This window comes from Amblyomma maculatum, chromosome 1 (genome assembly GCF_055883805.1).
Source record: "Amblyomma maculatum isolate TAMU_Amacu chromosome 1, ASM5588380v1, whole genome shotgun sequence".
NCBI classification, from domain to species: domain Eukaryota; kingdom Metazoa; phylum Arthropoda; class Arachnida; order Ixodida; family Ixodidae; genus Amblyomma; species Amblyomma maculatum.
The window spans coordinates 418,128,325-418,152,647 of NC_139344.1; the positions used below are offsets into that span (position 1 = coordinate 418,128,325).

Here is a 24,323-nt window from a genome sequence, read left to right on the forward strand (position 1 = left end):
GGCTCGCTGACCTCTGCTCCGCGCAGTTGTTCAACCTTACACATCAGGTTAGTATGACGAGGAGACTGTAAGTATCCAAAATGTTATCATTTTGTTTTAGACGGGGCTTCGCTTGTTTGATCAGTGTGAAACTTGTCGCTTGTCAGTTATAATGCACTGTGTATGACGCAACGGTGCTCTCTTGGCGAGCGCTTCACAAAGGTGCGGTTGTTTGCTTTGGTGCACATTATTGCCATCCTATCATGCACAAATGTCTTGTAAAACAATAAAGTGGGGCGCTCGCAGCGGGTTACGTGCTAGAACACCTTGCGGGAATTCGATTGAATTGGATTGAGCGCAACATGATGTACTGTCACATGTGCATGTGCGGGGAATGCGCGTGCGTATGTCTGTACGACTGTTCAAAATGTCGCACAGGGGAGGTCTGTGAGGCTTTGCGCTTATATCGACTGGCGTAGTTGCTAAATCAGATAGTTTTTAAGAATTGATAAGACTGCATCGCTTCAGTTTTTAAAGACTGATAAGACTGCATCGCTCCGCCCTTCTCATCAGTGGCGTCGCGAGGGGGGTGCGGTCCTCACCAGGTGCAGCGTTAAATGGTGCAGCTAGGCAGTGAAAGAAAGGAAGGGGCGTGGAGCGAAATGAATTGTTGTGTAAAGACGCGAAAGACATTGGTGCCGCTGAGGCACTGACTGGCAAGTGTGATCTTCTCGTAGTACGAAAACGAATCATTCTCTCGCCGCGCCTCCGCACCGGGAGCGACGCCACTGCTTCAGCCCAGGGCAGTCGCCGCGTAATGTTGGAATTCTTTAATAAAAAAAGAAGAAAAAAAAAAACAGCAGTGAATAAACGCTGTTGCGGTGAATGAATTTGAATACGGTGCAGATTTGCCTCTTCCACATACTACGTGACTATACATCCAGTCCTATGCGCGCACGGTTCTATGTGGGACTCCTCGATTTTTCAGCGGCGTAGTTTTAGGCTTCTTTTTAATCAAGCTGCCTTTTTCCTGTTTTCCGAATTCGGCAGGTTCAGGCCCCTGATAACTCTTATCAAGTCATGCCCCCCACTTTTATTTTTTTTATTATTTTTTTCCCAGAACAAATGACTGCGTTCCTTGGTAAATATGTATCTTTGATGCTAATTTGTACATGCCAATAATAACTACGAGCTGCTCTTTTGCCCGTTGCCCTTGACGCATTAAAGCACAACCATGGGTGTATCTTTCACGACTTTGATTGCACCTGATCACCATGCAGAATGACTTATTGTGCGACACTAGTGGTTTCATACATGGCTTTAAAAATAGTTAAGTAATTTATGCACATTAGCATACTCAATTACCATCAATTCATATTACTGGGAGGCCAGAACGACAGTTTTAAGGCCAAATTAGTGGCTGTATTTTTGAATGGCTCTTGCTCATTTTGTGTATTTGCAATGACAGTGTGCAAAAAGTGAATTTTTTGCAGACACATGGCCACTCACTTTCTTTGGTGAGCACATAGACTTAAAGTTTGGATATTATTTGAATATGTACATACAAGAGGCTATTTTTCTTGGAAAAATTGTGGCTTGTTGCACAAAGAGTGAGGTTTGGCTCGTCACAAAGTTTTTCATTAACCAAAAAAAAAAAAAAGGGAGCAGAATATATTGTGTATAGCTGTCACCTGTTGCATCGAATGCCCACTTCTGTTTCTTAGCACTTATATTTGAATTCTTTTTCAGGCACTCAAGAATGACAATGGTGAGCCAGAAATCAGCACTTTCTCTTTTTGATGCCTTTTCTTTCCTGAACATTTTTCAACTTATTATTTTTATTAATGGTTGACAGGTGATGTGTTTTGCAGATGAGGTTATCGTTTTTACACTGGTGTACATGTAGACTTATACGTGCACCAGTTTTCGATGTGCTTTCCTCACATGGCTCTTTTCATCCCTTCGCCTAGTACCAACATGTCAGCGATTTCCAGGATGAAGCTTAAAGTGAAGGTTAGCATCTGATAGGTGTCACTAGCTGATTCCATTCAAAAGAGCACTTCCCCTACATGCACCTAATCACCATGTTTTACATCTAATAGCTGCTTTACTAACAGTGTTGGCCAGCGTTGCATGGTAGGAGCGAGCAAACATTTAGTTACTGTAATTATTGCTGAAATTCAGATTTTTGTTTTGGGGGCTGTACGGTACCTATATATGTGCATTTATTTTTTCAGTAAATTTGGCATAAAATTTTAAATGCTTATTCTATTAACATGTTTTGTGATAATTGCGCAGTGCAGGCGCAAAATTTTTTATAAACTCGATGCGTACCTTGTTCTTGCTGTGCACCAAGTGTGGACAGCCAAGTAAAAAACATTTAGCTTTCCAGCAAAAAAAAAATGTTCTTTGGACTATACACCAGCTGGGGACTGTACGCTAGAAATAGCAGTTCACTTGGATGGTTGCTTTTCAGGTTTTAATGCTCCAGAGTGACATTGGCTAAGAAAACTGCCTAGTAGAAGGCTTCATAACATTTTCGAATGCTGAGAGTTCTTCATGTTGCTATGGGGCGGCAAGCCGTTGAACACAAAGAACAGAGGGATGATGTCCGATGACTGTGAGATCATTTTAATGAATCGCGGCGGGCCTAGCGCGAGTGCTCCTGCCCGCCCCACTGCCCGGTTCTTCCTCGTCCGTAACTTTACCCGGTGCCACAGAGCAATCGTCCTGATCGTGGACGAGGAAGTTTATGTTGATGAGATCCATGGCATGACGATGAGCGTGACTGGATGATTGAAGATAGAAGAAGACAACGGCTTGCCGCCACAATAATTCTGGAATGAAGCCTGGCTTAGGGTGCTTTCCGTCCACAGGTCGCCAAGATCCGACGGCCAAGGCCCAAGCTTGCACCGCGTGGCATGGGTAGGGATGATGTGTTCCTATGTGGCGGCGTCTTGGGTCGTTGGGTCCTTTGGTCAGCATATTGGATCAATGAGGACAAATGGTTGTCCGGCTCTCTCGTTTTATCTTGTGGTTGTTTGGGTGGCGTCTCAGGTCAGTCTCTCTGTCATGTCCTGTGGTCGGGGCGGGGGACGGGACGGTGGAACAATGGAGAGGTCGTGTAGGATCCGGCAGGCTGGGGACCATCCTCCTCCTAGATGCCATCCAGATGCCTCCTAGACCTTGTCGACGGCGCAAGATGCAGGGCGCCGAAGCTCCAGGCTAGAATGAGGAATGATGGTGACATGCACTGGAGAGCTGTGGCCCGCAATATGAATGCAGATGCCAACTAGATTACTTACTGTCTTTGATGGTCACAAAGACTTCCCCCTTTCTGAAATAAATTTGCACTGGGAAGTTGGTACTCTCCCTGCTACCCTGCTAAGTGGACTGCTATTGTCTCCCCTATTCCAAAACCTGACAAACTCTATGCTCTCGCTTCATACACTGGGAAGACTTATGGAGCACATGGCGCTCGCACATCTTGCAGGTCTTTTTGACACATTTCCTTCCCCACTACCAAGTTGGCTTCCACCCAGATATATTCATCCAAGATTTCCTTTTCCTTCGAGAAACCTCCTCCTGCCCAGCAAACAGTCAGGTTCATGTGCTCGCCACAGTTGATGTCTGCAAAACCTTCTATTGATACCTCGCTGCACAATGCAATTCTCTCTCCCCTCCATGAGACAGGTCTGATCCGGTCTGGTTGTGCCAAATTTAGCCTTGGCAGCACCTTTTCGCCCCTGTCACCTGCACCTGTGGTACCTTTGAGGTGCTGTCCTGCCCCTAGCACTTTTCAACCTTGCCATGGTTTCACTCGTGTCAGCCCTGTCCATCATTCCAAACCTTCAGTATTGTCTTTACGCAGACAACACCGCTCTCTGGTGTACCCATGGGTCACCGGGGGAGGTAGAATCCACCTACCAAGCTGGTCTTGATTCTGCCTAACAATTTCTTTCCCAGTCTGGCCCTGTTGTGTGTACCACGCGGGGAGTGTGGGTAATGAGCTGGCTCACCGGCTTGCCCACAAGGCTACCAGCGATTCCGCGGCTTTCCTCACCAGTGGCGGATGAGACACACATTTACAAGAGGACTGAAGCAACATTACACGGAACATTAACACTCACTGCAGATGCATCCACAGTACCTTTTGTCCACTTAGGGCGTACCGGAGTCACCCAACAAGCTGTAAACAGTACGACTCACATGAGCAACATGAACACATTTATTGTGACATCATGTTATCTTCATTATCACAAGTTTAGGCGGTTTGGTGGCCTCCAGGTGCGAGTGGGCTGTCCAGGCTAAGCTTCCACTGCAGGGGTTGGCGCTGAGCTTGACTGTGGTTCATGTGCATCCCACCATGTACTCTCCTCAGTGGGACTACAATTATCGTAACGACGAACCTGGTCGAAGTGTCGGGTGACAGGTCCTTCGTCTGTGGAGATCTTGAGCGTTCTGTTTGGCAAGACCTGTTGAATAGTTTCCACCATCCAACGTTGATCTAAGCCAAAATTATGGAAAAGGATGGTCTGTCCATGAAGCCATTTCCCTTTTGTTGGTATGTGCCTTCCAGTGTTCGATTCTTATGGTTTGTGCAGAAGCAGGTCCAGGCGTCCTTTGGGCCGATAGCTGAGAAGCATTTCCTCCAGGGATCTGTTCCCATCTCCGGATGGTGTGCGCCGGTGATCATGCAGCCACCGGTTTAATTGAATTGAGAGTGTTCCATTTGAGAGACTTTTTAGACTCTCTTTGACTGTCCTCACGGCCAGCCTATTAGATTGGGGGTGAAACGGTGCTGTACAGATATGGCGTATGGCATTCTTCATGAAGAATTATTCGAATTCTGCACTGATGATAGCACTGCCATTATCAGACACCAGACAATTGGCAGACCAAATCGTGCAAAAGTGCTCCTCAAGACCTCAGTGGTGGCTTCAATCCACCTGAATGGCTGTCAACGACAACCAGCACCATTTTGTTTTCAATTGGATTGGCTATGTGAACTATGTGAACACGAGTCCAGGGCTGGGTTGTTGCTGGCCATGCAGCTGGCTTCTCGGAAGGTGGCACTGTTGCTGTCTGTTGGCAGACGGGGCATTTTCGCAGGAGCTGTTCAATGGTTTGATCAATTCTTGGCCACCACACAATTTTCCTTGCCAAAGCTGTTGTGGTATGGATTCCAGAATGCGCTTTATACAATTCCAGCAGGAATGCTCTTGTTACCTCAGGAACAACTAGGCGGTCTCTAATGAAGGCAAGCTGTCCATCTGGTGTGAGGGAATTCCTACGTCTCCAGACTGGCAGTACTTGATCATAGTTGGACTGTGGAAGTTTCTTTGGCGATCCCCGCTGCACATATTCACTATGCACTGCATGAGTTGTTCCTTTCCATCCACGTCTGCCAACTGCTTCCTTGAGACTGGTGCTGTGTCCAAGATGCTGGCTACTAGTGCACTGTCTTGTTGGTCAGCATCTTGCATCTGCAGTTCTTTCTCAATGGCTGGCACAAGTAGGCGGCTCAATACGTCTGTACTTTGGTTGCTGGATCCGGGCTTATACTTTATGTTGTGCTTGTAGGCACCAAGGGTAATTGCCCATCTCTGAATGCATGATGCTGCAGTACTTGAAATCGACCTGTTTTCCTTGACAGAGTCCAACCAGCAGTTCATGGTCAGTTTTCAATGTGAACTTCCTGCACAAGTAGTCGTAGGAACTTCACCACAGCAAACACGAGAGCCAGGGCCTCCCTTTCCAAGTGAGAATAGTTCTTCTCTGCCTTTGTGAGGGCACAGGATCTGAATGCTTTTGGCCTTTCAATACTATAGATCACGTGAGAGAGCACTGCACCAATGCCCTCTGGCGAGGCATCACATTCTAGCACTAGTTGCTTCGTCGGGTCATAGTGCATGAGCAAATCAGAGTTAATCACAGAGATTTTAACAGCTTCAAACGCTCTCTTCGGTTCAGATGCCCACTTCCATTTGTGTTTCTGTAGCAAGCGGTACAGAGGTGCCAGGAGACATAACACGCTAGGCAGAAAGCTGCGATAATAGGGCCCAGGAAGGATCTGAGTTCGACATTTTTGAGCACTCGCGCTCTCATTGTGGTGTCCATTTTCTTGTCTGCTGTATGCAAGCCATGTCTGTTGATTCTGTGTCCCAGGTAGGTCACTTTTTGTGCTCCAAATACACACTTGTCTTTCAGCAAGCGGATACCATTTTCTCGAAAAATCACCTGAACCTTATTCACCATTTTCTCATAGCTGTTCTTTGCCTCTGCGATCAAGACATCGTCTAAGAAGACTTGAGTGCCTGGCACATTTTTCAGCAGTTCTTCCATTTTCCTTTGGAATACGGCAGGGGCTGATGCAATGCCATATGACAACCTATTGTAAGCAAATAGGCCTTTGTGGGTGTTCAGTACAGCAATTTGCTTTGCTTGCACGTCAGTCATATGTGGTAGTAGGCTTCACGTAGGTGCAACTTTGAAAAACAGTACCCATCCTTGAGAGAGGCAAAAATGTCTTCCATTTTTGGGAGTGGGCACTGGTTGACATCACACTCGGGGTTGACTGTGACCTTGGAAGTCCCCACTGATTCTCAAGGTTGCATCTGCTTTTACCACTGAGCCAATTGGCATTGCCCAATAGCAGTGACTGACTGGAGACAGCATCCCTTCAAACACATTCTGTCCAGTTCCAGTCCCACTTTTTTTTGCGTAGTGCATGCGGTAGTGAACGGGCTTTCAGGAATCTTGGAACTGCATCTTGCTTCGCAGCAATGCTGGCAGTAGGGCCCTTCATCAGTCCTCTTCCTGGCTGGAGGAGGTCTTCGACCTTTTCTTTCAGCTGCTGTGTGACACGCGAGATTTCCCTGTCTGGAGACAGTCCTGAGCCTACCTCCTGGTCAGGCAGCAAATGAAGCTTTTGGATCATGTCTCTACCACACAGTGAAGGTCCTGGACAGTGCTGTTGTCGCCCGCTTCCACATTCACTGCGTTCGCTTGAAACTTTGTTGGTCGTTTCGTTTTTGCACCGCTGAAACACATTATGGATAAATGTCCTTGCTTGTGTCACATATTGCATGTGTACGTTTTGTGTGGACATTTAGGAGCAACAAGTGAACAATTGCTACAGCGAATGCACTTACGCGGTGTCCTTGCCTTGGCGTGTTTTGTTTTCTTCCTGAAAGTTGTGGCGTTGACTTCGTTCGCCGACTCCGAAACATTCGCATGGGATAGGCACTCAATCGCCATTTCCACCGATGTAGCAATGTCTACTGCTTCTTGAAGAGTAAGAGACTTCGGCTTAGCAAGAAGTACACGCTGAACCATCTTCTTTTGGAGACCGATAACAAATCTGTCCCGCAGTTTATGTTCCAATGCGCTGCCGAAGCCACAGTTGTCGACAGTTTTGCGAAGTTCTGGCAGGTATTCGCTTACCTTCTCGCCGGTGTTCTGTACACAGGTGTGGAACCGGTATGTTTTGAGATTTCTGACGGTGCTGTATTCAGGTGTTGTTGGAGCAGTGTGGAACCGGTATGTTTTGAGATTTCTGACAGTGCTGTATTCAGGTGTTGTTGGAGCAATGTAATGATGGTGTCACAGGGTTCATGCCGTGACTTTTTCGGTGCCAGTAGGCTTCGAAGATGACCATATACCTCCGGGCTGAGGCACGTTATGAATATTGTGCGCCTGAGCATGTTGTCGGAGACTCCATGTGCATCGAAGTACGATTTCAGTCACGCGAGAGTAGTTTGTCCACACTTCTGCATTCGAGTCAAATTGTGGCAGTGACGTGAACAGTGGTTGTGCGCTCACTGAGTGCACCATGCCACTCACTTGCGCGCCGCTGCGGGCTCTTGCGTCTGACATCGAGTCGTCGGGCTTGCTTGGCGGGTGTTGTGAGCACATCCCGTCTTCATCCCATCTTCGTCGCCACTTGTACACTTGGGGTGTACTGGAGTCACCCAACAAGCAGTAAACAGTAAGATTCGCATGAGGAACACGAACATGTTTATTGCAACGCCATGTTAGCTTCATTTCCCTCCCCGGGACCCCACCACAGTTGTCAGACGCATTTCTTACATCGGTCAACAGTACTGTTGCTTACCACTTCTAATGCTCACTTCAACCCCCCCCCCTTCCCCCTTCCTTCTTCTCTGTCTAAACTGCCTCTGTTCCAATCAGGGGTGGAAGTGCTGCTCCAATTGCTCCATCCTGCTCCAAAATGCAATATTGCTCCAAAAACTGCTTCAAACTGGCTATTTTGATGTTCGGCCATCAAATTTAGCAGAACATGGGAACAATGTCATTGCACCAGTGGCGAAGATATAACGCATCTTGCACTGGGCTTGACACAAATTAAATTTTTGTAAGGGAAGGAAGCATAGAACATACTAAATATAAACTACTCTGAGCCGTTAGGAAGAAAGCTTGTCCCGGCTGCAAAAGCTGCATGAGTTATTGTAATGGTTGTGCAGTGAAAACAAGTAGGTACTTCACCATCGAGCCTCTTTGTCAGTGGCAAGCTTGTCAGGCCTATGGCAGACAAAACCATACTTGAAGCGTTATGAGTTGGTTCGCCAAAGGTGTCAATTACTAGGAAGCTTCTCAAGATTGATGGAAAGGCATACAGGGTTTATTGCCAAAATAATAAAAATGAGCCCAAGCATTGCTCAAGCAAAGAATGATAAACTATTGGTAGGCGGTAGTGAACTAAAAAAGCTGTAGGATAGAAAGCCTACGCTTCAATTGCATCTATCTATAGCCCAAAGCTGCTCCAAAAAGCCCGAACCTGCATCTACTCCTGTAGACCTCCACCATATTTACAAACGGACAAGACAATTGAGGTTGTGCTGCAGTTGTCTGCGATCCCGCGGTAGGCAAAAAGCACAGGAGTGGCACTGGCGCTGAGCTTGTCAAGGCGTATTATTGTGGTCTGAAGGTGCCTTTTTGGCGGACGAAATATCCATGTGCTCAGAAATTTATGAGCCCGGGCATAGGATCAAAATGGGATCATGTAATACCCCATATCTGGGGGCTTTGAGGTGTATTCTAAATAAAATAAAATAGATATACACAAAATAGGGAGCAGAAATGTCATGGTCATTTATCTGAACTCCAAATTAGTATCGCTGCTAGAGTGCATCAAAGTGGTAGACTCGAATATGTCAAGTCAAAATAGGATAACGCATTAGGTGACATGCTTTAAAGAGCTGTTGTCGGGCTAGTTCGTGAATGTCTGCAGAAGCCATGACAAAATTGCACTAAAAAACACAACACAAAAGAAGGATACGTAGCACAGGATGAGTGCTACGTGTCCTTCTTTTGTGCCATGTTTCAATACTGCTCCAGGCTTTGAGCCGTCGCGCGGTCCTGGCAGAGGCCATGCTTGACTTTGAACAGCCGAGGAAAAGGAGGAGGAGCAGAAGAAGACAAAGAAGAAGACTGTAACTTATGCTCGTGTCATACACTGATCGGGCGTGATAGGGGATAATGTAGCAGGCAAAAGAAGCTTCCGCCGTTGCTATCGCAATTCGTCTAGGGTTAACCAGAGTACAACCACAACTAATTTTTTTAGGACAATTTCACCATGGCTTCTGCAGCATTAGGCGGTTCAGTTATGAAGCGCACCAGCAAGCGTTACGCTTGCTGCTAGTTTTTTCCAAGTTTTTGCTAAGGTTGGCCTGTGTTTATATACCTTTACATGGTTTGGCCATCTCTGTGGTCAGAGATGAGTGCGAAGTTGGAATGCATTGAACTTGCTTAAAAAGGAATTAGTTTGGAGACTTAGTATTTCAGAAAAAAAAAAAAAAACATCAATTAGCGAAGGTGTTTGACCTTAGAAACATGCTCCAAAACATAACTGAAAGGCTCCGAAACTCTTGTTTAGTTGCTCCAAAGCTGCTCCAAAATGGCTTTATTAGTGCTCCCAAAGCTACTCTAAAATGCTCGAGTCTACTTCCACCCCTGTCCAATGCAAACGCGGAGCATCTCCTTTTCGCCTACCCTGCCACAGACATCCATTATTACCCCAATTGTAAAGTCTTTGTTTGACCTCCAATAATGTCTTTTTCTCTCTGTTTACTTGGCCTCACGTTCAGCTTACCCTACGGGAGATGCTTGGGAAATGGGTTTTTAACCTAATTAAAAAAAAAAAAAAAGAACTTATGTTACCGCATTATTTGGTCAAAGCTTCCCCTTCAACATCATTCTCAGTCCTTGACAATTTCTACTCATAGCGTTGAGAACATTTCAATGCTTAAACAATATTTTTATATCTTTATTTAATTTATTTATTTCAGATACTATCAGTCAGGTCAGGGCCAAGATAGGAGTGATATAAGTGAATATGTCCAGTCCTTGACTCTTTTCTCTGCCAATTTTCACATTGTAAGATGCCATCTGCATTCATCCATGTTACAGAATGTTTCGTTAGTGCTCCCTGGTGCCAATAGCTAATTTCATTCTTTTTTTTTTTGCTTCTTCCGGCGTGAACATACATACTCAGTGTTCAGTCGGTAGGGGTGGAAGTGCTGCTCCATTTGCTCCACCCTGCTCCAAAACTGCTCTGGAATGGCTGCCTTTGATGTTTTGCCATCAAATTTAGTGGAACACAGTTCAAATTTTCAGAAGTCTAGAAAGGCATAGCGCATAATAAACGTTTGTTCGCAAGTGAATTTAAAGCGAGTGATAAGAGATTTGAGGGAATTGATTGGCAAAACGAAATGCTCTGTGCACGTGACATAGCACCTTTTCCCAGCGATTTGAATCACTGGTAGTGAGGAAAACTGAAAGCAGAGAGCAAAGCAGGCAGCGCAAACTATCACAAAGAACACGTAAGTTGTTTCAATGGTTCTGCTGTGGAAACAAGGAGGTACTCCACAATCAAGATTGTTATGCCTACGCCAGACAAACGCATACTTCAACTGCTATTGGAGCAATGCCACTTAGGTGCCAATCACTAAGAGCGTTCTCAAATGTGTTGGAAAGCCACACAGGGCTTACTGCCAGTGTGTTGAAATTAAGGAAGCCCCAGCGTAGCTCGGGCGATAATGTGAGTGGTCAGTGGCAGAAGGTCGTGAGGTAAATAATGTGAAAGGAAGAAAAGGCTACCCTTCAATGCCGTCAAAGCTTCCTAAATGCATTACTGATCAGTGCCCAGAAATTTATCAGCACAGACGCAGAATCAGAAAAGATGTGCACAAGGTAGTAGTATTAAGTGGTTTGTATTATAGAATAAAATAAAAATAATAAAGGAAGGAAAAAGATTTTTTTGCCTGCCCCGATATCTGCTTTCGAAGTGAGCTGAAGCACCTGAACTGGAGCGGCAGAAATAAAGGGATAGCAAGAAGACAGGTAGGAGAAAGAGAGCAGAAATATGCCGCTCATTGAAATGAACTTCAAACTAGTGGTGGTGCTTGAGTGCATCTGAGTGGTAGACTGCATCTTTGAATACCAAGTTAAAATAGTGAAAAGCTTTTAGTTAAAGTTGACCTTCAGCTATGAATTGTAGAAGCAAGCATTCTATTTTCTGCTCGTCTGTTCCAAATTGTTGCTCAGATCAGTTTTATTTTCAACATCTGTTCATGTTTTGGCCGTTCGTCTTGCTTTTATCGGATATGCATGCGTAGTCGGTAAAGCATTGAACGTTGAAAAAAAAGTAATGAAATTGGCTTGTTTTATGTCAGCTAGCTATATTGCTATCTTTAAAAGCATAGCATTGAAATGTGTGCCAAAACTTAATTTCAATGGTCCAAACTCAATCTATATTGCTTCAAAGGTGCTCCAAAGTGGCTGTATTATTGCTTCCTGAGCTTGCTTCTACCACTGAGTCAGACCGAAAACCTAGTTAGGTAAATAAACCTGTTTGCTATATTGAATTATTAGCTGTACAGTATGGAGCGAGCCTTGGCAGAGAGCCTTGCATTGGATGTGAAGGAGCGACAAATTGGGTAGAGTTGACCCTAGTGACACCAATGTATCGGAGATTGTGTTAAATGTGGAATCACTGCTATGCTTATAGTGCTGTTGATATGCCCACCCTATGTGGTTAGTGGGTATAATATCCAAGTGCATTCAAGCCGCTATGGTGTCATCCTCTCTTGAGACGATAAGAAGGGAACCCCTCCACGGCCTTGGAAACATACTCCACATCAGTTTAGTCCAGCATTTCTCGCATCGTGCCTCCTTCCGGGTTATGTATGTTGCAGGAAAAGCTGTTTGTATCAAGCTTTCCCGTGGGCTGCGACAAGGCTTCCCTAGTCGGCCTCTTTACCAAGTATGGCATGGTGGTGGAGTGCGACATCATCAAGGCCAGGAACTGTGCTTTTGTGCACATGAGCACCGTCGAGGAAGCACGTGCCGCCAAGGATGGCCTGGATGGTTTTATGTTCATGGGCCGGCATCTGGTGGTTAAGGTGAGGCACTATCGGATTAAAGGAGAATACATACCTAATATAGATACCTAAGGCACTCGTGCATACAAATCACCGCATCAGATTCGCCTACGACTGCTGAATATTATCATCATCATCAGCCTGACTATACCCACTGCACGGCGAAGGCCCCACCCATATTTCTCTAGCTGTGCTAGCTGCATCCACTTGACCCCTGCAAACTTCCTTACCTCATCCACCCACCTAACTTTCTGCCGCCCCCTGCTTTGCTTTCCTTCCCTTAGAATCCAGTTTGTTGCCCTAGGCGACCATCGGTTATCCTCTCTTCGCACTACGTATCCCGCCCATGCCCATTTCTTCTTCTTGATTTCCACCAGATGTCAGTAACTTGAGTTATTTCTCTGACCCAATCTGCACGCTTCCTATCCCTTAATGTTACCCCTACCATTTTTCGTTCCATAGCCCTCTGCGTTGTCCTCAGCTTAAGTAGAACTCTCTTGGTTAGCCTCCACGTTTCAGCCCCATAGGTGAGTACAGGTAAGATGCAACTCTTGTATACTTTCCTCTTGAGCGATACCGGAAAGCTGCTAATCATAATCTGCGAGTGCTTGCCAAATGCGCTTCATCCCAATCTTATTCTTCTTGTTATTTCCTTTTCATGGTCCGGATCTGTGGTTACTACTTGTTCTAAGTAGACATATTCGCCTACTACTTCCAGTGTTTCGCTACCTAACGTAAACTGCTGTTCCTTCCCGAGGCTATTGAACATTACCTTAGTCTTCTGCATATTGATTTTCAAGCCTACCTTTCTACTTTTCCTGTCTAGGTCATCAACCATTATTTGCACTTCATCCCCCGAGTTACTTAGCAAGGCAATGTCATCAGCAAATCGCAAATTACTGAGGTATTCTCCATCTACCCTTATTCCTAACTGCTCCCATTCCAAGTCTCTGAATACTTCCTCTAAGCAAGCTGTGAATAGTACTGGGGAGATCGTGCCTCCTTGCATAACACCTTTCTTTATGGGAATGTTGTTGCTTTCTTTATGCAGAACTATGTTTGCTGTGCAGCCACTATATATATTTTCCAGCACTTTCACGTACGGCTCGTCTACCCCCTGATTTCGCAATGCCTGCATCACCGCCGAGGTTTCTACTGAGTCAAATGCTTTTTCGTAATCAATGAATGCCATGTATAAGGGCTGGTTATATTCCGAGCATTTTTCTATCACCTGGTTGATGGTATGGATATGATTGATAGTAGCGTACCGTTTCTGAAAACCGGCTTGATCCTTTGCTTGATTGCAGTCTAAGGTTGTCCGGATTCTATTAACGATTACCTTAGTAAATACGTTATACTTAACAGACAGCTAACTGATTGGTTTGTAATTTTTAAGGTCCTTAGCATCCCCTTTCTTATGGATGAGGATAATGTTTGCATTCTTCGATGGTTCCGGTACTGTCGATGACACCAGGCACTGTGTATACAGGGTGGCCAGTTTTTCTACTACTATATCCCCCCCGTCCTTCAACAAATCTATAGTTATCTGATCCTCTCCAGCTGCTTTCCCCCCTTTTCATAGTTTCTAATGCTTTCTTGACCTCGTCCTTCGTCACTGGTGGAACGTCTGCCTGTTTTTCCCTACCGCCAATCTCAATACGGTCCTGACTACTTCAGCTACTGTAGAGATCTGTATAGAACTCCTTGGCTACTTTGACTATCTTGTCCATATTCATGACGTTGCCTGCCTTGTCCCTTAGCGCATACACCTGGTTTTTGCCTATGCCCAATCTCTTCTTTAAGGCTTCCCCCGTTCTTTACAGCATGCTCAACTTTCTCCATGTTATACTTGCTTATATCGGCCACCTTGCGCTTATTGATTAGCTGTGATAACTCTGCCAATTCTATCTGGTCTGTTCGATTGGAAGCTTTCATACACTGGCGTTTCTTAATCAAATCTTTCTTCTCCTTAGACAGCTTACCGGTATCCTAACTTTCCTACCGTCTACTTCTGCAACGCACTCAGTAATGATATCTTTAAAATTATTGTTCATTGCTTCTAGGGTAATGTCATCATCCTCGGTTAGAGCTGAATATCTATTCTGTAGCAAGATCCTGAACTCTTCTGCCCTCCCCCTCAACGCTAATTCGTTGATGGGTTTCTTTCTTACTAATCTGTTGCATTCCTTCAGATTTAGGCTAATTCTGGACCTCACCATCCTGTGGTCACTGCATCACATTTTCCTGATTACCTCTACATCTTGCTTGCCAAACAACTTTGCGGCAGGGGCTGAACACAGTGTGAAGTCAATTTCATTTTTAGTCTCCCTGTTAGGACTTTTCCATGTCCATTTCCGGTTCTTCCGTTTGCTGAAGAAGGTATTCATGATTCTTAACTTATTACGCTCTGCAAACTCAACTAGTTGCAACTGCTAAATATAATTATAAATAAAAAGACTAGCGCAAATAACATAGACACAGACATAGGATTAGACAGGATTAGCGCTCTTCCTGTCTAATCCTATGTCTGTGTCTACGTTATTGGCGCTAGTTTTTTTTATTTATAATGACACACCAATAGCCCAGCTTTCTGCTTTGACTGCATGAATATAATTATTATTGAATTCCTTTTCTCACCCGTTTCGGCTCCAACAGCTGTGTGATGGCTGTGACGTCAAAGTCTAGGTCACGTGACGAATGGAAAAAAAAAGCGGTATAACCTTTCCTCTGTCGTTTGAATTCACTGCAACGTAGCCAGTCTACTTAATGAACAGGAATCATAACATCTGAAGCATTGGTGATTATATTGCTGCTTTTTTGTGCCGCGCTTGACCTAAACTTCATTGTGGCATCACTGCCATTTCTTGGCTGCTGAAACCAAAGGCAAAACTGATGAGAAAAGAAAATTCAATTAGTCAAACCTCACTATAATGAACATGGATATAGCGAATTATCGGATAAAACGAACTAAAATAAATGTTTGGTTGGTCTATAGCTTATTCCAATGGGAATTCTCCCTGTATAATGAAAGAACATTTTGAATGGGTTTAGATTGGTTATAATGAAGCTGTTTTTTTTTCATTAAACGGTAAAAAATGCTTAAAGGAGCCGGAAAATAAATGTTTGGTTGGTCTATGGCTTATTCCAATGGGAATTCTCCCTGTATAATGAAAGAAAATTTTGAATGGGTTTAGATTGGTTATAATGAAGCTGTTTTTTTTGCATTATACGGTAAAAAATGCTTAAAGGAGTCGGGAAAAAGCCTCAAGAAACACAATTCTTTAACCAATCGAATTGTCCACCGCAGAAGTGTATTCAAATCGCCCGCACATTCGCGTGCCGTGTCATTTAGCAGTGGCAATAAAAGCTACCACCAACGGCTTATGGCCTCCGAGATCACACCCTCGCGCGCAGTGATCTTGGAGGTTATGAAGGGCCGTGGCTAGAAGTGAGTGGTGCCACCGAAGTGCGTTTAAATCACTCGCGCTCTCGCGTGCCGCGTCATCTACCGGTGGAGACAAAAACTAACACCAACAGCTCATGGTCTCCGAGATCACACCTCTGTGCACAGTGATCTCTGAAGTCATGAATGACCATGGCCGGACTCGAGGGTCGCCGCCGCCGCTGCTCGAGTCTGGCCATGTAACGGCTGACAGGCGTGTGACTGGCATGTCATCACCATTGCCTCGTCATGGCGTGAGCCCCTGCCGTGCCTGTGCCACTGCGGCTGAACTGTGCGTGCGCTACTCTCCTTGAGACCGTTGGCTCCATCGTGTAAATTGCGCGTGGAGGTAACATTCCTTCTTAGTATTCATTTTTGCTCTCCAACACGGAATGAAAGGCGAGATTTGATGTTTACACCAAGCTTTTAATTAAAAAATTGCGTGTTCTTGCACCTTTGCACTGTCCATATTAGTGCTCATTTTGTTTCGTTTTTTAACAATTTTATTTACAGGAATTTGGGTGCGCACTTTTATAACGAATATTGGGTATGACGAACAAATTTTCACGCTTTCGTATTACTTTATTATAACGAGGTTCGACTGTATATATTATTTAACGGTCGTAGGAAAAACCACGTGGTGATCCGCATACAAGAATGTCTTACACATCATAAGCAAGAAGAAAAATGCCGTCAAGATTTGGTGTCTATACTATTGCTTTAAGGCATGCTTTGTGCACGTGGCAAACAAAGCATCATCTTTGCAGGAATCCACTACACCGGTACGACGCATGCCAGGTATGGCTGCTCTTGGCAGGTGCTACTTGTGTGGTGAGAGAGGCCACACATACAAGTGGTGTCGACAGCCGTAAGTATGGAAACTAGTCGTAGAGGCCTTCCTCTGCCCAGTTAAGAGCCAGCACATTAGGTGTACTGTACTATTTCAATTTGAATAATGGCTTTTAGCAGGGTCTGGAAGTTTTTACTAGTGCAGAAAACGAGATATGCTCCAGCGATGTCCTTACCTTTCTTAAGCAATGGGCTACAGTGTTGTACAGCAGATAGGAATGCCAGCCAATCATGGACTGGTACATCTTTCAGTTTTGAACTACTTTTGCAGTCTTTGTCGTTTTAAGTTGTTCTAACAGGCTAACAAAAAAAAAAAAAGCCCCCTCAGTCAGTGCTGTTGTTGATTTGCTGGGCATACAAAGACATGCTAGTATATGTGCTATTACGTTTTCGACATGTTTTTTTTTTTTTTGCGAAACAGGCAAAATTGATCTGTGACGTTTCGTGAATGAACCGGTGCACATATTGTATCCTAATAAAAATGCTAGTGGATGATAGCAGCCATATTTGAAATCACTTTTGAACGCATGTACACAAGAGCAGATTATTCAAAAATCTAATGATGGCAGTCACTGTCTCGGGCGCCTGTTTGATTTCTAGTGTTTCTTTGTATAGCTATTAATTTGCTTGCCAATTTTTTTGCCTTTGGCTCGATTGAACAATTAACCACGACTTTGTAAAGCGCAGAAGTGTGTATGAGAGACCAGAGGCTGAAAAATCATGAAAAAAATGTATCTGGGAACAGTACTTTGAAAATCTGCTGCCCATCGTCTTCCTATGAAGTTCTTAATTTGTTGCATCATATTTCAACAACGTACAATTCCAATTTATACCTTCTCTTTGTTAGTTTTTCCCAATCTTTTCAAGGAACAATGCCAGTTTTTTTCAAGTTTACAAGGAGGATATCTTGATATGAGATAGGGCTGTAATCTTTTTGTAGCATGCTGCTAAATGATTAATTCATGCATGAGTCAAAGATTTCTCTATTTATGCTTAGAAATTGTTTTATGCATTTAATTAAAACCAGTACTTTGTGTAAAAAAAATTTGAAATTAACCTGCAAATTGCTTCTAACAGTGATCTGCTTCTACTTAATGTTATTTGTATATACAGTTAAAACTCGATTTAACAAAGTTGAGGGGAGCCGTGAATTATTTCGTTAAATTGAGAACTTCGTTAAATTGAATGAGGCATTTCTTGGGCACATAATTCAGTACATTCGATTACAGTAAAACCTCGTTAAAACGTACCCGCTTAAACAGTACTCTCGTTTTAACAAATTTATTTTCCGCCAAAGAAGTCGGTGATCTTTGCCTGCGTGCGCTTTGTGAGCAATATTTCCTTTTCTGGCGACACATGTCGCTGTCAAATTCCTTCAGCCATGTAGCGAAAATGGCACGCAACATCCACGCCTTTGAATTGGCAATGTACTTCACAGGAAGCTTTTTGGTGCCTTTAAAACAGCACGGCCTCGCACTCTTTCCGATGACAAAGGCACGGGAAAATCCGCACAAGAGCGAACACAGAGCACAACACACAAACACACACAAAAAAAAAACATGCGAACTGCAACAGCGCCATCTATGAAATGTGGCACGAAACTTTTTTACTGCTGGCGCCATCTCGTGAGCTCGAGTCAAAATTAAAACTCGTTTTGCGCCGCGCAGTTTGAAAAAAAGCAACGGGATGAAGATGCTCCGTGCTGTTACCGCTGACTCGCAATCAATAAATTTTGGGGTGCTGTCTACAAAATAGACCAAAAATTAACACTTTTTCACCTTTATTTCCCGAAAAAAGGTTCGTTAAATCGGGACAGATCACGGAATCGGTTTCATTATTTCGGGTTAGTGAAAGCATTGAACCCCATGGGCGTCTGAGGGGGAATTAGGATAACTTCGTTAAATCGAGATTTTCGTTAAATCGGGTTTCGTTCAATCGAGTTTTGACTGTAGTTATATTATAGCATTTTGAAATATTGTTGAAGGGATGTAAATTAGTATTATCTGAAGATACAAATTTGATATTACTATATCTTAAGATATTATTAAAAAGATATTACTCTAATTTCACCATGGTTTTTACCGTGGTAAAAGTGATTATTTGATGTACTGTCTACCTGATCCTGAAAGGAAGTGGTCAAAGTTACTAAGACACAAGTTTGATTCTGCTTTGCCATAGTAGCAAAAACAATTAATCTGCTAGCATAATTAACACATCTCTTACATCATCTGTGAAAAAGTGCATTCCCCCGCTCCCTCCCTTCCTCTTTGGCACACAATCTCATGATAGTGACAGTGAATGACGAGGCCCCATTTTTAATGCCATTTTTAACAACTACTGCTTTAAGTCCCTTCTGACAAATGTTGAGCTTATTGCAGTAAAATCTGCTTGGTATCATCCCGTTTAACTCTGGTTACCATGGGAAAGTTGACTGCATTTGATAGGTCACAAATTATTTTGCTGCAAAGTGTACAGCAGGTTAAAATGCAGAGATTTGGTCTAATAAAATGTATTTTCTAAAACATTGACTTCAATGCGGGTACTCTGTGAATACTGGGTAAAAATAGTCATATATACAAAAAAGGAAAAGAGACTGGAATAAAAAGCTTAGAATTACAAAACAACAACTCTTGATGGAAAAATTGCCTAAAAATTTCTGAAGCCTACAAAACATATCAAATGTTTCCTAAAACTTGCTACTAAAATTTGAAAGTTAAGCTCGAACACTTTTTGAGCTAGGAATCTTTCTCTTGTGCTATATGAAAAATGATTTCAGCTCTTGTGTTGACAAAATTGTTACAATCCGGAGAAAAAACTTCACTTGTGCAGTTTTTGGGCTTAAATAAGGCTTGAGATCTTTTAATCATAATTAGTTTTGACTAAGATAACAGAAATAAAAATATATAGCTGTCCTAACACTTGTACCGTATAACAAATGAAAGAGTTCTGCTGCTGCTGGATGTGCAACAAAAATTTGCTTCAGAGAGAGAACAAAGTCATGTGCAACCGGTTTTCTGCGAGTGCATGCCATTTCTGAGGTAACTTCAAAGGCACTGTGAAATTGCCGCCTGGCAGAAAAGAGAATGAACAGATTGGATATTCATAAGTAAAAACTAAATAAAAAAAATAAAATATTGTGTCCAAACAACAAACTAGATCGTGTATCAAGTTTGTAACAGTGCTGGTGGCACTAAATTGGAGCTTCAAATCCATCGATTACCGGCAATTGAAGCCTGGTGGCATGGTAAGGGCAAACTTAATACGTTTTTGTCCATAATGCTTCTTTTCATTCCTGGCCGATGGCCTGTCGATGCAGTACATTTCTGTACTGTTAATGCTATAGCAGTTTTATGTAGGTTTGTGTATACAATCGCAAAATTGCATGAAAAACCCGCATACTTTTCAATTTCTCTCTAAGATGCAGCAGAATTAGGCTTGCAGAGGGAGATGGTAGAAGCAGTAACTGTAATCCTAGTGACCGATATTTCTATACTAATGGGTCATGTAACAACCTCCCTCCCTTTCCATTTTTGTTGAGAATTTGCCTTTTAATTTTCATAGTGGGTTTCTCTGTTTTGCGCACCAATAATATCTTTTTGATGAGATCTCCTGCTGGGGTGATGCTTTAGGCGAAGTGCCAAATTGCTCGTTGCTGCATTGTAACGGGTGCAGCACTAGGCAATGAAAGTAATAATAGCCAAGCATAGCTGTACCCGATCATGGTTAACTATTTTGTTGAAGAATTGGACGTGATCGAGAGCAAACTTATTATGCTGAGCACCACAGAGGGTCAGTCAACTGGACACAATATCAGCAGATTGTTGATAGATACTCTCAGTTCTTTGAACATACCGTTGTTGTCGACAGAGATGCCACGCACTTTCGGCCCACGGACGGAATTCGTGCAGACCCTCTCTGGGGTCCCGCCTCGGACTCGACGGGGGGTGCTCTGCTCTGCGCTGCAAAGTAGCTCTCGAGTTACTCGGGCATTCCGACCCCGGACGTCTGGTGGGAGAGGGTGTGCGGAGAGGGACCGAGTGGACCGTGCCACCGCCGAAACGGACCCTTTTCGGGCAGTGTGTGTTCTGTACGCCGTGCGAGCGAGTGCTGTAGATGAAGGAACAATAAATCTGTTCCGTTGTTTTGTTTCGACGACTGTGTCGACTACACCGTTGTCTATTTGCATAGCTTTTGGCTCTGACAACGTCAACATGATGCTGGAAAAGAAAAATGGCGTAGCGGCAGCGACCAAATTCTAGACTAGTGGTGACAGCGCAAAGCGCACAACTGGAGCACATGCCGTGCAAGTTGAAGAGAAAGAAGGCAACAGAAACTACACCAGTGGCAGTGAAAAAGGCTACGGCCACTGATGTGATAGACCAGACTAGGCCACCATGCATAACATGTGAAGAGAGGCCGTTTGGTTTTTGAGCTCCGACCTCAACAAAGCGTGCCGTCTTTTTTTGAATAACAACATTCCTGCCTTTGAGGCATTGAACTGCTGGCTGTAGTCACAAGCTCCTCAAATACACGTGCTGCAATCATTACTTTTTGGGCTTTTTGAAGACCTCCTTTTAAGGTTTTTGCAGCCGTGCCTCCTAAAGGAACACAAGGGCCTACTTACATTTGACTACCAGGACAGAGATGGACAAAATGATGATCAAGACATTGTGGTTGTACTCCAAGCCAAACACATTGTTTAGACGCTCAAGCCAAGTGAGCAAGAACAATTTTATGAGGCTGTTCATAAATACATGGTCGCTGCCTGCGATTATATTCACCTCAAATTCCCTTTGACTGATAATGCAGTAATTCTAGAGATGCAGATCTGAATTCCATTGACACTGTGTCCTTACAGAATGTCCTTTTCTTTGTGGAGCAATTTCCGGCCTTACTGCTACTAAAGCAGCAGGAGTCGAAAGACCAAGCTTTGAATTTTCTCGAAATGGAAATTGTCAAAATCCAGGCGTTTGACATTCTTCAAGATGTGCTACGAGAGAAATGTGCTGACAAGCAGTGGAGTGCAGTCTCTCAGCTGAAGGGTGCAGATGGGTGAAATAAATTTAGCCGTACCTCGGCAGTATAATGTTCGAAATGATCTGTATACCACACAGCAATGCTGAATGTGAAAGGTAGTTCAGCATTTAGGGGTGCAACAGCAGCGCCAATTGCGCCATTTTGATACAGCTGCATATTTCTGCGCCATAAGTGCAAAATTTATTAAAGTTCTCCACACTGCTGCAAAATGCCCCGACATGCCGCAAAAGTTTGCCATACTCAGGCACAACTTTGTGCAGCCGTGATATGGCCATCGTTATGTTTCAGACATTTAAGTGTGCGTCACTGCCATTTTATTTTTATTTTGACATGCATCCACGTGCTTTTTCCGCTCCTAAATACGTTGAACTGTTGTGGTTTGAGGATTCTTCACTACACGGGTCGTAGTTTGTGCGGTGAAGCATCTCCGTAATGCAAAGGGGGCCAAGCAGATCTTTTTGCTGGGTTAGTTGGTTCATTGTGACTTGAGTGAAACAGCGCGAAAGAAGCCCGAAGGCGAAGCGAAGAAGGGACAGGAAAGAGTGAAGCGAAGAAGGGACAGGAAAGAGCGCTGGCTCTTTCCTGTCCCTTCTTCGCTTCGCCTTCAGGCTTCTTTCGCGCTGTTTCACTCAAGTCACAAAGGGGGCCGTTTGTAACGAGGCACCACTGCGAAAAGGGCCGTGGTGGTGAAACATAACCATGGTTTTATGGCTCACATTCTTTTCTCTTATGTGTAATACCATGCCTTACAGTATAAAGTGCTTTTTTAAAAGAATAAGTACGCGCCAGATTCCTAAAAAACATACTCCAAGCGCTTGTGGTAGGTGGCCCTTGCTATATTTCCTTTGGATCACATTCATACGGTCAATATTCACATCTCTTCATTTTTTTTTGTGTGCCGAAAGTAAGGTTTCTTCCCTGTTTAACAGCTCCAGAATTTGAATTTGCACTGCAAAATGCAGTTTTTTTTTCTTGTGAGCTTCTCCAAATATGGATCATTCCACTGCTCCAAAACTGATTTTGCTGCTCCAAAAACTGGTACAAATCCTGTTTCAGCTGTCGCGCCCCGGAGCATTGTAAAAAAAAAAAAAAATTGCACCCGGTTCCGATCATCCACATCCGACACAACCCTCGGTCACATCCTGTTGGCAAAATTTAGCAGGGGCGAACATTTTTATGCTTGGTAGTACTTAAAGGAATAGCTGAAAAGGGCAGCATTTGCTACATTGAATATATTCCCCAACAGTGAGCAGTGATGTTGCATATCAGTAGTTTGCAAACTTCCTCTCTCTCAACTCACCCCCCCCCTCCCCTTTCCTGGTCCAATCAGATCTCCCTAATGCCTTTTCTGTGAACCTGGCAGGTATGTATTTGTCAAACTTGGGTGCTTGGTTATGAAGTGCTCAAGCAAGCATTTAATATTCTGCTGCCCTGTTCGTTACAAATTGTTTCTCAGCTCAGCGGTAGTTTTTAAAACCTTCAAATACAGTTTGGCCATTCGCCTTGCCTTGCCAAAGATGTGTGCAGAGTCACCGAAGCATTGACGACTGAATAAGAAGGATTCACATTGTGGTTTTCCTGTATGCTGTGAATAGAAAGCCGCAATTATACGAGTTATTTCCTCCTATTAACATGCTCCAAAGTGTCCTGAACTATTCTGCAATGCTCAATCCTGCTTCCACCGCTAGTCAAGTAATCAAGAATTAGTCATCATTTCGTGGTGCGAAATAAAGTTTGTGCTACTTTTTCGACTTACAAAGCACTAAATGTTATTGATTATTGTGTCCTGACATTATCCTTTAACGTGATTCTATTTGTTCCAGAACTGAGAAAGTGTACTTGATCAGGGATCGAGGAGAGATAGTCGAGGGGTCAGTGCCCAAGTACTCCTACTGAAAAGTGGCACTCTTCATACCTCGGGTCAGCTTCTTCACTGCCCACTTGTTTGTTGTGTGAAACCATTTAAGCTTGTATTTGCTAACACAATAAAGTTCATTGTTAAAAGACAATCTCTGAAAAAATTGTGCATGCTATTCCTCAACAAGACAAAGTTTCACTTTAAGCAATCCTGAGAACCTCGAGGGTTCTACTTAAGTTGAGGACAGCGCATAGATCTATGGAACGAAAAATGGTAGGGGTAACGGAATGGGTCAGAGAAATAATTGGAGTTAATGACATTCTAGTGGAAATCAAGAAGTAATGGGCATGGGTAGGTCATGTAGTACGAAGAGAGGATAACTGATGGTCGCTTAGGGTAACAAACTGAATTCCAAGGGAAGGAAAGCATAGCAGTAGGTGGCAGAAAGTTGGGGGGGGGGGCAGATGAGGTTAAGTTCGCAGGGGGCAAGTGGATGCAGCCAGCACAGAACCGGGTTAATTGGAGGAATATGGGAAAGGCCTTCACTCTGCAGTGGGTATAGTCAGGCTGATGATAATTATGAGAACACATAGAAGCTGCTAGACTCTGTCGGTAGGATACCACTTTCTAATAGCGGAGGCCACTTTCGGCCAAAATGAGCCCTTTTAAAGCAAGAATCACTGGTTGATTTTGTGAGTGAAATGTGTGTGCCAGCAAAGATTTAGTGGCCCTGATCAGAGGGAGTATACTCGAT

General features: G+C 43.8%; 2 protein-coding genes across 2 annotated transcripts in view; one reads left to right on the plus strand and one right to left on the minus strand.

The window, feature by feature from the left end:
- On the plus strand, positions 1-23,944 carry LOC146209177 (RNA-binding protein 4.1-like). Its single transcript, XM_084596827.1, has 5 exons — positions 1-47; positions 1,729-1,747; positions 12,198-12,404; positions 16,593-16,693; positions 23,535-23,944. Exons 2-5 carry the CDS (start codon positions 1,739-1,741, stop codon positions 23,605-23,607), a joined length of 390 nt encoding a protein of 129 aa, XP_084452953.1. The 5' UTR covers positions 1-47; positions 1,729-1,738; the 3' UTR covers positions 23,608-23,944.
- The window catches only part of LOC146209174 (RNA-binding protein 4B-like), a 151,350-nt gene that overhangs the window by 105,272 nt on the left and 21,755 nt on the right, over positions 1-24,323 (minus strand). The gene's annotated exons all lie outside the window — the stretch shown is intronic.